This window comes from Leucoraja erinacea, chromosome 35 (assembly GCF_028641065.1).
Source record: "Leucoraja erinacea ecotype New England chromosome 35, Leri_hhj_1, whole genome shotgun sequence".
NCBI classification, from domain to species: Eukaryota; Metazoa; Chordata; class Chondrichthyes; order Rajiformes; family Rajidae; genus Leucoraja; species Leucoraja erinaceus.
In genome coordinates, this window is record NC_073411.1 from 4,580,259 (window position 1) to 4,596,623 (window position 16,365).

At 50.0% G+C, this 16,365-nt stretch overlaps 1 protein-coding gene across 2 annotated transcripts in view; it reads left to right on the forward strand.

The window, feature by feature from the left end:
- The window catches only part of LOC129713212 (pleckstrin homology domain-containing family A member 2-like), a 76,114-nt gene that overhangs the window by 35,509 nt on the left and 24,240 nt on the right, over positions 1-16,365 (forward strand). For both annotated transcript variants that reach the window (XM_055662136.1, XM_055662135.1), the window contains exons 3-4: positions 5,604-5,660; positions 11,153-11,201. In XM_055662136.1, coding sequence (XP_055518111.1) covers positions 5,604-5,660; positions 11,153-11,201 — 106 coding nt within the window. The remainder of the gene's footprint in view (positions 1-5,603; positions 5,661-11,152; positions 11,202-16,365) is intronic.

Below are 16,365 nucleotides of genomic sequence, written 5' to 3' on the forward strand. Positions count from 1 at the left end.
GGACCAGCTTTTTAATTCCAGATCTAGTTTCTGGTATTTGAGATGCAGCGTGGAAACAGGCCCTGCGGCCCAACGAGACCTCTCCCTCCCACCCTTCACCCTCCCCATGCCCCCACCCTCACCCTCACCCCCCTCACCTCACTCTCTCCTTAACCCCCTTCTTTCACCCACCCCTCTATCTCCCTTCCTACCATCCCCTGCCAAGACTGGTTTGAATTCTGTCTGCACGGCAACCACATCCCACAGACCGGCCTCGTTTAAAACCAAAGCTCGGACAACATTAGACCCTTGCATGTTTAAACGAAAAACAGAACGTCTTGCGTGCAGTTTTGGTCTCCAAATCTGAGGAAGGACATTATTGCCATAGAGGGAGTGCAGAGACGGGTTCACCAGACTGATTCCTGGGATGTCAGGACTGTCTTATGAAGAAAGACTGGATAGACTTGGTTTATACTCTCTAGAATTTAGGAGATTGAGAGGGGATCTTATAGAAACTTACAAAATTCTTAAGGGGTTGGACAGGCTAGATGCAGGAAGATTGTTCCCGATGTTAGGGGGGAAGTCCAGGACAAGGGGTCACAGCTTAAGGATTAGGGGGAAATCCTTTAAAACCGAGATGAGAAGAACGTTTTTCACACAGAGAGTGGCGAATCTCTGGAACTCTCTGCCACAGAGGGTAGTTGAGGTCAGTTCATTGGCTATATTTAAGAGGGAGTTAGATGTGGCCCTTGTGACTAAGGGGATCAGGGGGTATGGAGAGAAGGCAGGTACAGGATACTGAGTTGGATGATCAGCCATGATCATATTGAATGGCGGTGCAGGCTCGAAGGGCCGAATGGCCTACTCCTGCACCTAATTTCTATGTTTCTATGTTTCTATGTCTGTCCATTGGGCTCCAGAGACGCAGGTTCATATCCCACCATGGCAGCATGGAGATTTCCATTCAAGTGACTCGTTAAAACTAGCAGCAAAAAAAGCAGTTTGTCTCAGTCATGGCAAACACAAATAGTTTAGTTTCAAGAAGGAACTGCAGATGCTGGAAAATCGAAGATAGACAAAAGTGCTGGAGAAACTCAGTGGGTGCAGCAGCATCTATGGAGCGAAGGAAATAGGCAACGTTTCGGGCCGAAACCCTTCTTCAGACTGCTTCAGGGTTTAGTTTAGTTTAGTGATACAGCACGGAAACAGGCCCTATGGCCCACACACCGGGTCCACGCCAACCTGCGAACCCCGCACATTAACACTACCCTACACACACACAAAGGACAATTTTACATTTATCCCAAGCCAATTAACCTACAAACCTGTCTGCCTTTGGAGTGTGGGAGGACCTGTTTCCGCGCTGTATCTCTAAAACAAAGGTACATGGATAGAAAAGGTTTGGAAGGATATGGACCAAGCGCAGGTAAAGTGGGACTAGTGTAGCTGGGACATTGTTGGCCGGTGTGGGCGAGATAGAAAACATAGAAACATAGAAATTAGGTGCAGGAGTAGGCCATTCGGCCCTTCGAGCCTGCACCGCCATTCAATATGATCATGGCTGATCATCCAACTCAGTATCCCGTACCTGCCTTCTCTCCATACCCTCTGATCCCCTTGGCCACAAGGGCCACATCTAACTCCCTCTTAAATATAGCCAATGAACTGGCCTCAACTACCCTCGGTGGCAGAGAGTTCCAGAGATTCGCCACTCTCTGTGTGAAAAAAGTTCGTCTCATCTCGGTTTTAAAGGATTTCCCCCCTTATCCTTAAGCTGTGACCCCTTGTCCTGGACTTCCCTAACATCGGGAACAATCTTCCTGCATCTAGCCTGTCCAACCCCTTAAGAATTTTGTAAGTTTCTATAAGATCCCCTCTCAATCTCCTAAATTCTAGAGAGTATAAACCAAGTCTATCCAGTCTTTCTTCATAAGACAGTCCTGACATCCCAGGAATCAGTCTGGTGAACCTTCTCTGCACTCCCTCTATGGCAAATGGGCCGAAGGGCCTGTTTCCACACTGTATCACTCTATGAGCAGAAAGATGAGGCTTAAGTCGACACCAATAGATAGCCATCTCCACGTCAAACACCATGTGACAGTGCATGTTTCATTCAGCATCAACTGGGTGGGTATGTTTGAACAGGAAGCTCTCCCCACAGCTTGTTCTGCAAACCACAGCCTGTGGTTCATTCCCCTGCTGCTTCTCTTTGAAGTTCATGGTCGTTGCAAAATGGAAGGTCAAATTTCCTGAGGTGGTTGAGCTGACAGCTATCTCCGCGGGCATGCTTTCGTGCCACGCCCTGTCCCCACCCAGAACCCAAACACGATCTTATCGAGGTGTACAAAATCATGAGAGGAATAGATCGGGTAGTCTCTTGCCCAGAAAGCGTTGCCTATTTCCTTCGCTCCATAGACGCTGCTGCACCCTCTGAGTTTCCCCAGTACTTTTGTCTGCCATGGATAGGACAGGTTTGGAGGGATATGGACCAAAGGCATGCAACTGGGATGAGTGTAGCTGGGACATGTTGGGCGGTGTGGGCAAGTTGGGCTGAAGGGCCTGTTTCCCCACCGTATGACTCTACGATCTGTTATTCAGCCTCCACTTTGAAAGATCGGAGGGGTTGAATTTTGCACAGCACATGGACTGGTCTGAGCACTTGACAGCCAACTAAATCCCATTGGGACTGATGGATTTCCAGAAAGGCCATAAAGTCATAACTGATCATGTGAGAGGAGTAAAATTAGGCCATTCGGCCCATCAAGTCTACTCCGCAATTCTATCTCTCCCTCCCAACCCCATTCTCCTGCCTTCTCCCCATAACCCCTGACACCCGTACTAGTGAAGAATCTATCTATCTCAGCCTAAAAAATATCCACTGACTTCTGTGGCAAAGAATTCCACAGATTCACCGCCCTCTGAGTAAAGAAATGTCTCCTCATCTCCTTCCTAAAAGAACGTCCTTTAATTCTGAGGCTATGACCTCTAGTCCTAGACTCTTCCACTAGTTGAAACATCCTCTCCACATCCACTCAATCCGAGCCTTTCAGTATTCTGTATGTGGCTGCCCATTGAATATGGCCGATGGGCAGAAGGGGGCTGGCATGGACGTGATGGGCTGAAGGGCCCATTCTTGTCCTCTGCCATTTGAGTCAAAGAGTGATATAGCATGGAAACAGGCCCTTCAGACCAACATACCTACACCAACCAGCATGCCCCATCAACACTAGTCCCACCTGCCTGAGTTTGGCCCAAATCACTTGAAACCTGTCCTATCCATGCGCCTATCCAATTAGTTTTTTAAAAATGTTCTGGTAGTATCTGCCTCAACTACCTCCTTTGGCAATTCGTTCCATAAAAAGCCTTTGGGATGTGAGTCCAATCCTACGCAATAACATAACTGCACTAAATGCATCTTGAATGACGATATCTTGTATTCCGTCTCTGCGACTGCTGCATGGGTGCTGAGAAGTTGCAGTGGGCCTTGCGAAGAAGGAATAAACTATTCATTAGATTCAGATTCAGATTCAGATACAATCTTTATTGTCATTGTGCAGTGTACAGTACAGAGGCAACAAAATGCAGTTAGCTTCTCCCTAGAAGAGTGAACATAGAATAATGAGCAATAAATATATATACGTACATACAGTAACAGTAATGTAACAGCCGCAGGGAAGAAGCTGCTCCTGAACCTGCTGGTCCGGCAACGGAGAGACCTGTAGCGCCTCCCGGATGGGAGGGAGGGGGTAAACCGTCTGTGGTTGGGGTGAGAGCAGTCCTTGACGATGCTGAGCGCCCTCCGCAGACAACGTTTGCTTTGGACAGACTCAGTGGAGGAGAGTGAGGAACCGGTGATGCGTTGGGCAATTTTCACCAGCCTCTGCAGTGCTTTCCGGTCGGAGACAGAGCAGTTGCCATACTATACTGTGATACAGTTGGTAAGGATGCTCTCGATGGTGCAGCGGTAGATGTTCACCAGAATCTGAGGAGACAGATGGACCTTCTTTAATCTCCTCAGGAAGAAGAGACGCTGGTGAGCCTACTTGATCAGAGTTGAGGTATTAGAAACATAGAAACATAGAAATTAGGTGCAGGAGTAGGCCATTCGGCCCTTCGAGCCTGCACCGCCATTTAATATGATCATGGCTGATCATCCAACTCAGTATCCCGTACCTGCCTTCTCTCCATACCTCCTGATCCCCTTAGCCACAAGGGCCACATCTAACTCCATCTTAAATATAGCCAATGAACTGGCCTCAACTACCCTCTGTGGCAGAGAGTTCCAGAGATTCACCACTCTCTGTGTGAAAAAATTACAATGTCTCTTGTTATATTGTGGGTCCAAGAGAGGTCATCGGAGATGTTGACCCCCAGAAACCTGAAGCTGGAGACACGTTCCACCTCCGTCCCGTTAATATGGATGGGGGTGTGCGTGCCGCCCCTAGACCTTCTGAAGTCCACAATGAGCTCCTTGGTCTTCTTGGAGTTAAGGGCCAGGTTGTTGCCAGATTAGTCTTACTAACGCGATCAGCACTTGTGGCAATTTAGCCTTGACTGGGTCTCCGGGGCTCAGGCAGAAGTGTGTGCAGGGGCTGCTCTGCTTGCGCCCCATGTGGCCAACAGAATGGGTGGAGTCTGGAACGCGCTGTCTGAGAAAGTGACGAAGATGTGTTTGCCTAAACTAGGTTAATAGGATTGTTATAAGTGTAAATTGTCCCTGTGTTGGATGGAACTGCAGATGCTGGTTTACATCAAAGATAGACACAAAATTCTGGAGAAACTCAGCGGGACAGGCAGCATCTCGAAGGGTCTCGACCCGAAACATCGCCCATTCCTTCTCTCCAGAGATGCTGCCTGTCCCCTCCTGCATATTGCCCTTAGTGTGTGTAGCATAGCATTAATGTGTGCAGGTCGCTGGTCGGCACGAACTCGGTGGGCCGAAGGGCCTGTTTCTGCACCGTACCTCTAAACTAATGCTATGGATATTTATGGTCTCAACAGAGCTGCCTCTTTAGGTTCAATGTGTAAGAAGGAACTGCAGATGCTGGTTTACAGCGGAGGTTAGAAACATAGAAAATAGGTGCAGGAGTGTAGGCCATTCGGCCCCGAGCCTGCAATGCCATTCAATATGATCATGGCTGCTCATCCAACTCAGTATCCTGTACCTGCCTTCTCTCCATACCCCCTGATCCCATTAGCCACAAGGGCCACATCTAACTCCACATCTAGGTTCATTGGTGTCACGAGATACAGTGAAAAGCTTTGCTTTGCATGTTATCTGATAAGATCAGATAATACTATATGCATAAATACTTAAAGATCTGAAAGGCCCTTAAAGATAGTGGAGTCAGGGGAGAAGGCAGGAATTGGGGATGATCAGCCATGATCACATTGAATGGCGGTGCTGGCTCGAAGGGCCGAATGGCCTACTCCTGCACCTATTGTCTATTGTCTATAAATACAATCAATGTAAAATAACAGAGGGGAGGAAGCTGTTCCTGCAGGGAGAAGAAGGAATGACGGGGGTGGGATGAGTTCTACTTCAACTTGCTTAAGGACTCAACACATGAAGCCACAATGGAATAACTGGCTCACAATATACGTTTTGCTTTGTTTTATTTCAGAACTTGCCACCTGGAACTCAGTACGTCGGCAGCCTACAGCTACCATACATCTCCAAGGTATTTAATCTGCCCAGAGTATAACTAAAGTACAGGGGCTGTAATAGGCCATTCGGTTCCTCGTGCTTCCTGTGCTGTTCAATAAGAACATGGTCAGTCTGTTTCCTCAGTCCCACGTTTGTGCACTGGCTCCATAATTGGTTTTTAGTTTAATTCAGAGATACAGGCCCTTCTGCCCACCGAGTCCCAACTGACCAGCGATCCCTGCACATTAACGCACCAGGGATAACTGGCGGTGCAGGCTCGAAGGGCCGAATGGCCTACTCCTGCACCTAATTTCTATGTTTACATTTACACCAAGCCAATTAACCTGCAAACCCGCACGTCTTTGGAGTGTGGGAGGAAACCGGAGCACCCGGAGAAAACCCACGCAGGTCACGGGGAGAACGTACAAACTCCGTACAGACAGCGCCCGTAGTCGGGATGGAACCCGGACCTCTGGCGCTGTGAGGCAGCAACTCTACCGCTGTGCCACCGTGTCGCTGGTCTCTGGCAGTCGGCATAGACCGCATGGCCACCTCATATGGCGACAAATACATTTATTACTTATTATAAGTCCAAACCTCGTGTAACGTCCCAGCGAAACTAAATTGGAGAACATTTGGCAAGGAGCAGTGGATGAAGGCATTAGGACAGGTGATAGTGATTAGGATAAAGTTAGATTGCGTGCTAATGTGATTCCATGTGAAAAGAGTTTGGATGTGCACAGCTTGGCAGGCCAGATGTAAGTGGTTTATTGTTCTGCCAGCTGTGATTTGGCAGCCAGATGCTGACAGCCCGTGTTTCAAGAGTGCGAAACAATGAGAGAGTCTTTGCAAAGAGAGCTGGAGCCTTGAGTCATGGTCACAGGGCAGCAACTCCACAATCACCCTGGTACCGACTGGATTCCAAGCCGCCGGGCTTCTCCACGCATCTAAAATGCACGCGGCCATCGAAAAAAACAACCTGTTTGTGTCGGGGTTTTTCCCCCCGAGGTCAGCGTTTTTCTTGCTCTTCCGCTGACTGGAAGGCGGTGGAAGGCGGTGTCCCGGGTCGTGCTGCCGTGCAGCGAGTAGAGCTGCTGCCTCACAGCGCCAGAGACCAGGGTTCGATCCTTGTTGCTGGTGCTGCCTGTTTGGAGTTTGCACGTTCTCCCCGTGACCTGCGCGGGGTTTTTTCCGGGTGCTCCGGTTCCCTCTGACACTACAAAGACGTGCAGGTTTGCAGGTTAATTGGCTTCTGTAAATTGGCCTCTGGTGTGTAGGATGGTGCTAGTGTACAGGGCGATTGCAGGTCAGCATAGACTCAGTGGGCTGAAGGGCCTGTGGCCTCAGGCTCTCAACTCGGTTAGGGGGGAAAGGACATGCAGTCTCTAGTCTGTTCCAATTTCTGCTTCATTCACGTGCTTGGCCTCTGATGCTGCAGCTGAGGCCCTAGAGAGGGTGCAAGACTGGTTCCTGGGATGTTATAGAATCAGTGGTTCCATGCAGCTGTATTTGTCACGTATGCATCTGCACAAAGACATTATTTTTGCATATACTACACCTAGGGTTGCCAGCTTTCTCACTCCCAAATAAGGGACAAAAGATCAAAATCAGGGACAAATTCCTGACGGCAATTTGTTGACCGACTTGGCCGTGGCTGGGTGAATGATGAGTTGTCCCGGGTGCTGGACTGCACACAAAGTCCAGCCGGCGGGGCCAGCTGAGGAGTTTTGGCACGTGCGACATCGCGGCACCCCATCCAACTCGTGAACCGTTGATCGGCCGTGAGACGGAGGGGGGGGTGGTGGTGTCGGCGGTAAGCGAAGGTCCGAAGGTCGGACAGCTGGCCGGGCTGCCGGGCGAGAGGGCCACGGGCGAGGCGCTGCTGCTGCTGCTGCTGCACTCCACGGGCTGCACTACGTCGGGACGGGTGAGGCGGGACCGGACGCGGCGCTCCGACCCGGCAGTCCCCTCGACCCGAGTAGTAGCGGTCAAATACGGGACAAGGGCGGTCAAACCCAACATACGGGATGTCCCGGCTAATACGGGACAGTTGACAACTCTAACTACACATGCGGACACCGCCATGTTTTGGTGCCGTTAGTCAAAGTCCAAAGTCCGGTCGGCCTGCGCGCTCGATGTACTGGAGCGGTTCCCGCGAACCGACGCCCGTCTCCTCTCCTCGCCCCGCCATCTTTGTGTCCCGGAGGGGGCGCTCCTGCAGCCGACCTTGAAGGCGCTGGAGGCATTACGCCGGTTCACCCTCCACCGGCCCACGCCTCTCGCGCCCGACATCTCCAGCTCACTCCCGGTCCCGCCAACCAACGAGCCTTTGAGCCGCTCACCAAACTGACCGATTGACCGAGATGGTACAGAAACAGGCCCTTCTGTTCTCCAAGTCACGCCACCCTTCGATTACCCCCTTTCTACATTATCCCACCCTCGCGTCCACTCCCGACACACTAGGGGCACTCTACAGAGGACCAACTAACCTGCAAACCCACACGAGTTTGCAAACGTGGGAGGAAACCAGAACACCCAGAGGAAACCCACGTGGTCACTTGGACCTGCAAACTCCACACAGTCAGCACTCGAGGTCAGGATTGAACCAGGCATCCTCTCCAGCAGTAGAATGATTGCTAGTTGTTAAACAGAGGCTGTGCAACTTGGAAGACACAAAGTGCTGGGGTAACTCATTGGCTCGGGCAACATGTCAGGAGAACATGGATAGGTGAGGTTTCGGGTCTAGGGCTTGCTTCACGCAACCAGGTGTGGGGGGCTTGTGTGTACCTTGACTCTCCCACAAGGGGCGAGGCTGAAGTTGTCCCATGGTTGTAAACCGTGGCCCATTTGACAAGAGGAAGGTTTTGTCTGTCGGAGTCTGAAGGCACTCATGCATTTGCCAGTGTCCTGTCTCACGAAGGTTGAACGGGAGCACAGGGGCCAGCGGGCACTGCGCAGGTGGGCAGGGTGGGCGTGAAGTGCAGTGGACATGGAACGTAGAACGGTACAGCACAGGAACAAGCCCTTCAGCCCAGAAGCCGAACACCATGCCAGGTTAAACTAATCTCCTCCGTAATCCATACCCCTCCATTCCCTGCATATCCATGTGCCTATCCAAAAACATCTTAAACGCCACTATCGTATCTGCCTCCACCCCCACCCCTGGCTGCATGTTCCAGGCACCCACCACCCTCTGTGTAAAAAGGCAGAAGGCCATGGAGGCCAAGCCAGTGGATATTTTTCAGGCATAGATGGATTCTTGATTAGTACGGGTGGGCAGGGGTTGTGGGGAGAAGGCAGGAGAATGGGGTTGAGAGGGAGAGATAGATCAGCCATGATTGAATGACAGAGTAGACTTGATGGGCCGAATGGCCTAACGCTACTTCTATGACATGAACTTATGAAGACTTGTCACGTACATCTCCTTTAACCTTTGCCCCCCTCACCTTCATTCTGCGCCTTCTAGTCTTTGCATTTCCATCATGGGGATGATGTTCTGACTCTCTGTGTGTAGGAAGGAACTGCAGATGCTGGTTTAAATCGAAGATAGACACAAAATGCTGGAGTAACTCAGCGGGACAGGCAGCATCTCTGGAGCGAAGGAATGGGTGACGTTTCAGGCCGAGGCTACCTTAGTTTAGAGATACAGGGCAGAAACAGGCCCTTTGGCCCACTAGGTCCGTGCCGACCAGCGATCCCCGCACATTAACACTATCCTACAAAGCACTAGGGACAATTTTTTTTACATTTACCAAGCCAATTAACCTTTGCGTCTTTGGAATGTGGGAGGAAACCGAAATCTCAGAGAAAACCCACGCAGGTCACGGGGAGAATGTACATACAGCACCCATAGTCGGTATCGAACCCGGGTCTCCAGCGCTGCATTCGCTGTAAGGCAGCAACTCTACCGCTGCACCACCGTGCCGCCCTAGTCAGTCTGACTATCTACCCTGTCGGTCACTCATTATTGTATATAGATCTATCAGATCTCTCCTCAACTTCTGACACACCAATGCAACCACTCCTTAGAGCTAGCTAATACCCTCTAATGCAGGCAGTGTTGTGGTAAACCTCATCTGCACCCTCTCCAAAGCCAACAAGATACAAGTTACAAGATACATTTAATTGTCATTTGGACCCCTTGAGGTCCAAACGAAATGCCGTTTCTGCAGCCATACATTACAAACAAATAGACCCAAGACACAACATAATTTACGTAAACATCCATCATATTGCTGTGATGGAAGGCCAAATAAACTTATCTCTCCACTGCACTCTCCCCCCCCCCCGATGTCAGAGTCAAAGTCAAAGCCCCGGCTGGCGATGGCGATTGTCCCGCGGCCATTAAAGCCACGCCGGGTGGTGCGAGGTCGCACACCGGGTCTTGCTGTTAGAGCCCCCGGCGTGCGCTCGCAGAGTCCCGCGGCCATTCCAAGCCGCGCGGGGCAGTGATGTCAGGCCCCGCTCCAGGAGCTCTTCAACCCCGCAACTCGGGCGGGAGAAGTCGCCGTTGCGAGAGCCCTTAAAAGCGGTCTCCCTCCAGGGACCCGCGGGCTCCCGGTGCCGCCGTCCGCAGACCTGCAGTTGCAGCCTCCGACTCTCCGGAGGTCGGGCCGCAGCAGCAGCGCTCCTCTACCGCTCCGGACTCACCCGCTCCGGACTCAGCCAGCTCCGCGACGGGGAGGTGAGTCGTCGGCACCAGAGTCCCCGGTCTCTTCCTGTTGGAGGCCGCTCCTCATTGCAGCCGCAACGATAACGGAAACCCGACGAGAAAAAGTCGGGTCTCCCGTGCAAGCCTCCACGTCCTTCAGTGATGGGGGCGACTTGAGCTGCATGCAATCATAATCATATTCCCAATTTATTAGTCATGTATGTTTTGCAACATACGAGGAATTTGGTTTGCCATACAGTCATAACAAAAAAGCAACAAGACACACAACGTCATAAAAATTTACATAAACTTCCACCACAGCGACTCCGCCACATTCCCCACTGTGATCATCATCATCATTGTTGAAAACATCAACAGGCACGGTGCCTTACAATGTTATGTACGACAGTGATCGCAACTTCTACTGAAGTGTGGATGGCTGTTGGCTCGCTAGAAGCTCATCCGCCCTTTGACAGGTCTTGTTTTTGGTCCTGCTATGGGGTCCACAGCCCCCTCCTCATCTGGCAAACCAGCTGGGGGAGACGGTTTAGTCGCCGACTATCCAACCATGGAGCGGGTAGCACGGGGTTACATGGTACCCGTGGCGGGGGAACTGCCCCCGACCTGGCCTCCCCCACTGTGAGGGAAGGCAATAAAGTCTTATCTTCTTCATTTCTCCTTTCCTCCCACGGTCATATACCCCGGATGCGGCCTGACCGAAGTTTTGTAAAGTTGTCATGTGGCCACGGTGAGAACCCGTGCAAACTCCACATTGACAGCGCCCGAGATAACACGGGCTTCTGACGCTGTGTGGAGGCTTTGCTGTGAAATCATTGCATGAAATATTCCTAATATGACTTCTCCTTGGCTTGCAGATCAGTGAAGCTACAGCGAAACAGAAACCAAAAGTTGAATTTTGCTTTGGTAAGTACCTAAGTTTCATGTCAACAGTTAGAAACATAGAAACATAGCAATTAGGTGCAGGAGTAGGCCATTCGGCCCTTCGAGCCTGCACCGCCATTCAATATGATCATGGCTGATCATCCAACTCAGTATCCCGTACCTGCCTTCTCTCCATACCCCCTGATCCCCTTAGCCAGAAGGGCCACATCTAACTCCCTTTTAAATATAGCCAATGAACTGGCCTCAACTACCCTCTGTGGCAGAGAGTTCCAGAGATTCACCACTCTCTGTGTGAAAAACGTTTTTCTCATCTCGGTCCTAAATGATTTCCCCCTTATCCTTAAACTGTGACCCCTTGTTCTGCACTTCCCCAACATCGGGAACAACTTGTTTAAGAAGGAACTGCAGATGCTGGAGAATCGAAGGTTACACAATAGTTTCTCCATCGGGAACAACTTCCTGCATCTAGCCTGTCCAACCCCTTAATAATTTTGTAAGTTATCCCACTTTGCTACTTCTGCTGAGCCGATGAGATTCCCAGTTTCAACAGTATTTCACGGAGTACCATCTTTTCTGTTATCGAGTGGCTGACGTATATTTTCGCCATCATCACCCGGGACTGGAACACACGTTGGAGAATCTGGAAAAAACACCATCCAAAGGTTTGCATCTTGCGGATGGAAGCCAGTCAAATTGGCGAAAGATAAAATAGAAAAAAATTCCTGCTCCTTAATTGGAATAATTGGACTCGTATCCAGAGGTCTGGCAAAATGATCAAGAGACAGGACTTTGATTACATCGGTGATGCTGGTGAATTTAAGTTCAAGTGAATAAATAAACCTGGAATAAAAATCTAGTGTCAGTAACATGGCCTACATAACCACTGGATTGTTAGTAAACCACTTGGTTGATTCAAGAAGTCTGGCAACTTTCCCCAATGTCAAGTCTCTCGTCTCCACTCTGTCACGACTGGACTAGGTGGTGAATCCAGGAGCAATGACGGTGGCGTAAGGGCCCATTTAGTAGAACTCCAGCCACCCGGGTTCGATCCTGACCCCGGGCGCTGTCTGTGCGGAGTTTGCACGTCCTCCCTGTGACCGCTGTGGGTTTGCTCCGGCTTCCTCCCACTCTCCAAAGACGTGCGGCCTCTGTAAATTGTCCCCAGGGTGTTGGATGGAGCTAGTGTTCGGGGGGAATTGTTGCTTGGCGCAGACTCGGTCGGCCAAAGGGCCTGTTTCCACGCTGCATCTCTCTACATCTCATGGTGTTATAGAATCATACAGCATGGAAACAGGCCTTTTCGAGAACGTTACTGCTGTGCCATCGTGCCATTGTCTTCTGAGAAAAGAATGGTCTGATTGGACCCACACAATTAGTTTAGAAAAATAAGAGGCACGCCTGGAGTATTGTGTGCAATTTTGGTCTCCTGATTTGTGGAAGGACATTATTGCTATTGAGGGAGTGCAGCGTAGGTTTACCGGGTTAATTCCCGGGATGGCGGGACCGACGTATGATGAAAGAATGGGTAGACTGGGCCTGTATTCACTGGAATTTAGAAGGATGAGAGGATATCTTATAGAAACATATAAAATTCTTAGAGGATTGGACAGAGTAGATGCAGGAAAAATGTTCCGGATGTTGGGGGAGTCCAGAACCAGGGGTCACAGTTTCAGAATAAGGGGTCGGCCATATAGGACTGAGATGAGGAAAAACGTTTTCACCCAGAGAGTTGTGAATCTGTGGAATTCTCTGCCGCAGAAGGCAGTGGAGGCCAATTCACTGGATGTATTCAAGAGAGAGTTAGATATAGCTCTTAGGGCTAACGGAATCAAGGGATGTGGGGAGAAAGCAGGAATGGGGTATTGATTTTGGATGATCAGCCATGATCACATTGAACTGCGACACTGGCTCGTAGGGCCGAATGGCCTCCTCCGACACCTATTTTCTAAGTTGCTATGAATGTGAGATTCTGTTGGGCTTCGTTGATTGATTGGGGCAGCATGGTGGCACAAAGCTACTGCAGACAACGTAGGTGTTAAGAGCCAGCCACAAAATAAGCAACGGGTGAATGAATTCATTGGCAGGTTGGTAAAGCCGACCATACTGACTCTGACTCTGTTAGTTTGTTTTATGGGATCTTCAGTTCTGTTTCAGTTTCAGTTCAGTTTAGTTTATTGTCACCTGTACTGAGGTACAGTGACAAACCTCTAGTCATAGAATCATAGAGTGATACAGTGTAGAAACAGGACCTTCGGCCCAACTTGCCCACACTGGCCAACATGTCCCAGCTACACTAGTCCCACCTGCCAGCATTTGGTCCATATCCCTCCAAACCTGTCCTATCCATGTACCTGTCTAACTGTTTCTTAAATGTTGGGATAGTTCCAGCCTCAACTACCTCCTCTGGCAGCTTGTTCTTTGTGTGAAAAAGTTACTCCTCTTTTCTGTGAAAAAGTTACTCCTCAGATTCCTATTAAATCTTTACCCCTTCACCTTAAACGTATGTCCTTTGCTCCTCGATTCACCTACTCTGGGCAAGAGACTACCCGATCTATTCCTCTCATGACCTTATACACCTCTATACGATCACCCCTCATCCTCCTGCGCTCCAAGGAATAGAGTCCCAGGCTATTCAACCTCTGTCTATATCTCACACCCTCTAGTCCTGGCAACATCCTCGTAAATCGTCTCTGTACCCTTCCTAGCTTGACAATATCTTTCCTATAACACGGTGCCCAGAACTGAACACAAGACTCTAAATGTAGCATGGGATGGTGAAATCTTTTGTTGCATACGAACTACAGTGGATAAACAATACCTGATTACAGATGAGCCATTTACAGACACTAGACAATAGGTGCAAGAGTAGGCCATTTGGCCCTTCGAGCCAGCACCGCCATTCAATGTGATCATGGCTATGTAATCTTTACAGTGTACAGAGACATGATAAGGGAATGACGTTTAGTGCAAGGTAAAGCCAGTGACGTCCGATCAAAGATAGTCCGAGGGTCACCAGTGAGGTAGATAGTAGTTCAGGACTGCTCTCTAGATGTGGTGGGATGGTTCAGTTGGCTGATGACAGCTGGGAAGAAACTGTCCGTGAATCTGGAGGTGTGCGTCTGTCTCCACACTTCTGTGCCTCTTGTCTGATGGGAGGAAATGCAGCACAGAAACCAACTGTGAGTCAATATCCATCCCTGGCCTCGACAGCCCAAGAACAAGGAAGTTCTGAGCGTTGCGTTGACTTGTGACATTCTCCTGCGGTGGTTACGCTGAGCTTCAAAGGTCAGGGTTGGGTTCTGGGCGAGTTGTCAAAGCCGCAGCACCTTCTCCGCCGCCTGCTTTGTGTACCTGACGGTCTCTGTCAGGTGGGGGTACGTCCTGCCTGACGCCTCCTTGCCCGGGTCTGGTGCCCTGGAATCTCCCGGACACCGAGTCCTGTGACAATCTAACAGGGCAGCCTCAAACCATGCCCTGACCTCCCCTGCTCCGCCACCTCCCCGGTTCGGATGTGCCCAGCTCTCGCACCACGCCCCGGCCTTTGAATCCCATCAGCTACAAAGATTATCCCGCTGCAAGGTGTGACTCCAACCATTGGTGACCATTGACTTTGGGTCAGGTGTTGCTTTGTCATCATGGCCACCTCTGCTGTGGAATTCAACTCCTTGGAGCAAGGCTGTGACAGAGGCTGCCTTGACACCCAAGCTGGGACTTGGTGGGCAGGTAATTGAGTACGTTCCAGCAGATGCGATTAGTTTATCTCCCTCCGCATCATGTTCTGCACGGACATTGTGGGCTGAAGTCCTCACCCTGTGGGGGCAGCATAGAGCCAGAGCCAGAGACACGGGTTCGATCCTGACTATGGGTGCTGTTTGTACAGAGTCTGCACATTTTCCCTGTGACCATGTGGGTTTTCTCCGGGTGCTCCGGTTTCCTCCCACACCCCAGAGACATAAAGGTTTGTAGGTTCATTGGCTTCTGTAAATTGCAAATTTCCCCTGGTGTGTTGGATAGCATTAGTGTAAGGCGTGATCGCTGGTCAGCGAGGATTCGGTGGGTTAAAGGGCCTGCTTCCACGCTGTATCTCTAAAGTCTAATAAAAGTCAAAGGCCCGCAGATGCTGGAAATACTTGGGCGGTCAGGCAGCATCAAGCCTTTATCTCTAAACATAGAAACATAGAACATAGGTGCAGGAGTAGGCCATTTGGCCCTTCGAGCCTGCACCGTCATTCAATATGATCATGGCTGATCATCCAACTCAGTATCCCGTACCTGCCTTCTCTCCATACCCTTTGATCCCCTTAGCCAGAAGGGTCACATCTAACTCCCTTAAATATAGCCAATGAACTGGCCTCGACTACCCTCTGCGGCAGAGAGTTCCAGAGATTCACCACTCTCTGTGTGAAAAAAGTTCTTCTCATCTCGGTTTTAAAGGATTTCCCCCTTATCCTTAAGCTGTGACCCCTTGTCCTGGACTTTCCCAACATCAGGAACAATCTTCCTGCATCTAGCCTGTCCAACCCCTTAAGAATTTTGTAAGTTTCTATAACATCCCCTCTCAATCTCCTAAATTCTATCCAGTCTTTCTTCATAAGACAGTCCTGACATCCCAGGAATCAGTCTGGTGAACCTTCTCTGCACTCCCTCTATGGCAATAATGTCCTTCCTCAGATTTGGAGACCAAAACTGTACGCAATACTCCAGGTGTGGTCTCACCAAGACCCTGTACAACTGCAGTAGAACCTCCCTGCTCCTATACTCAAATCCTTTTGCAATGAAAGCTAACATACCATTCGCTTTCTTTACTGCCTGCTGCACCTGCATGCCTACCTTCAATGACTGGTGTACCATAACACCCAGGTCTCGCTGCATCTCCCTTCCCAATCGGCCACTATTTAGATAATAGTCTGCTTTCCCGTTTTTGCCACCAAAATGGATAACCTCACATTTATGGATAACCTCACATTTAGTCTACATACACTAAAGTCTAACGTCTGTGTGTATGTTCTGAGCCCCATGATCTGTGGCCACCAGTGTCAATAACATCTCTCCTCAGTTTGCTGAGCGTTTCAGAGGACCTCAAGAGCTCAAAGCATCTCCGTAGAACCAGTCAAAACCCACCCAGTGCTTCTGATGTACCGTGGTGAGGCAGTGGAGACCGCAGTCATATGGTCATAAGTGATAG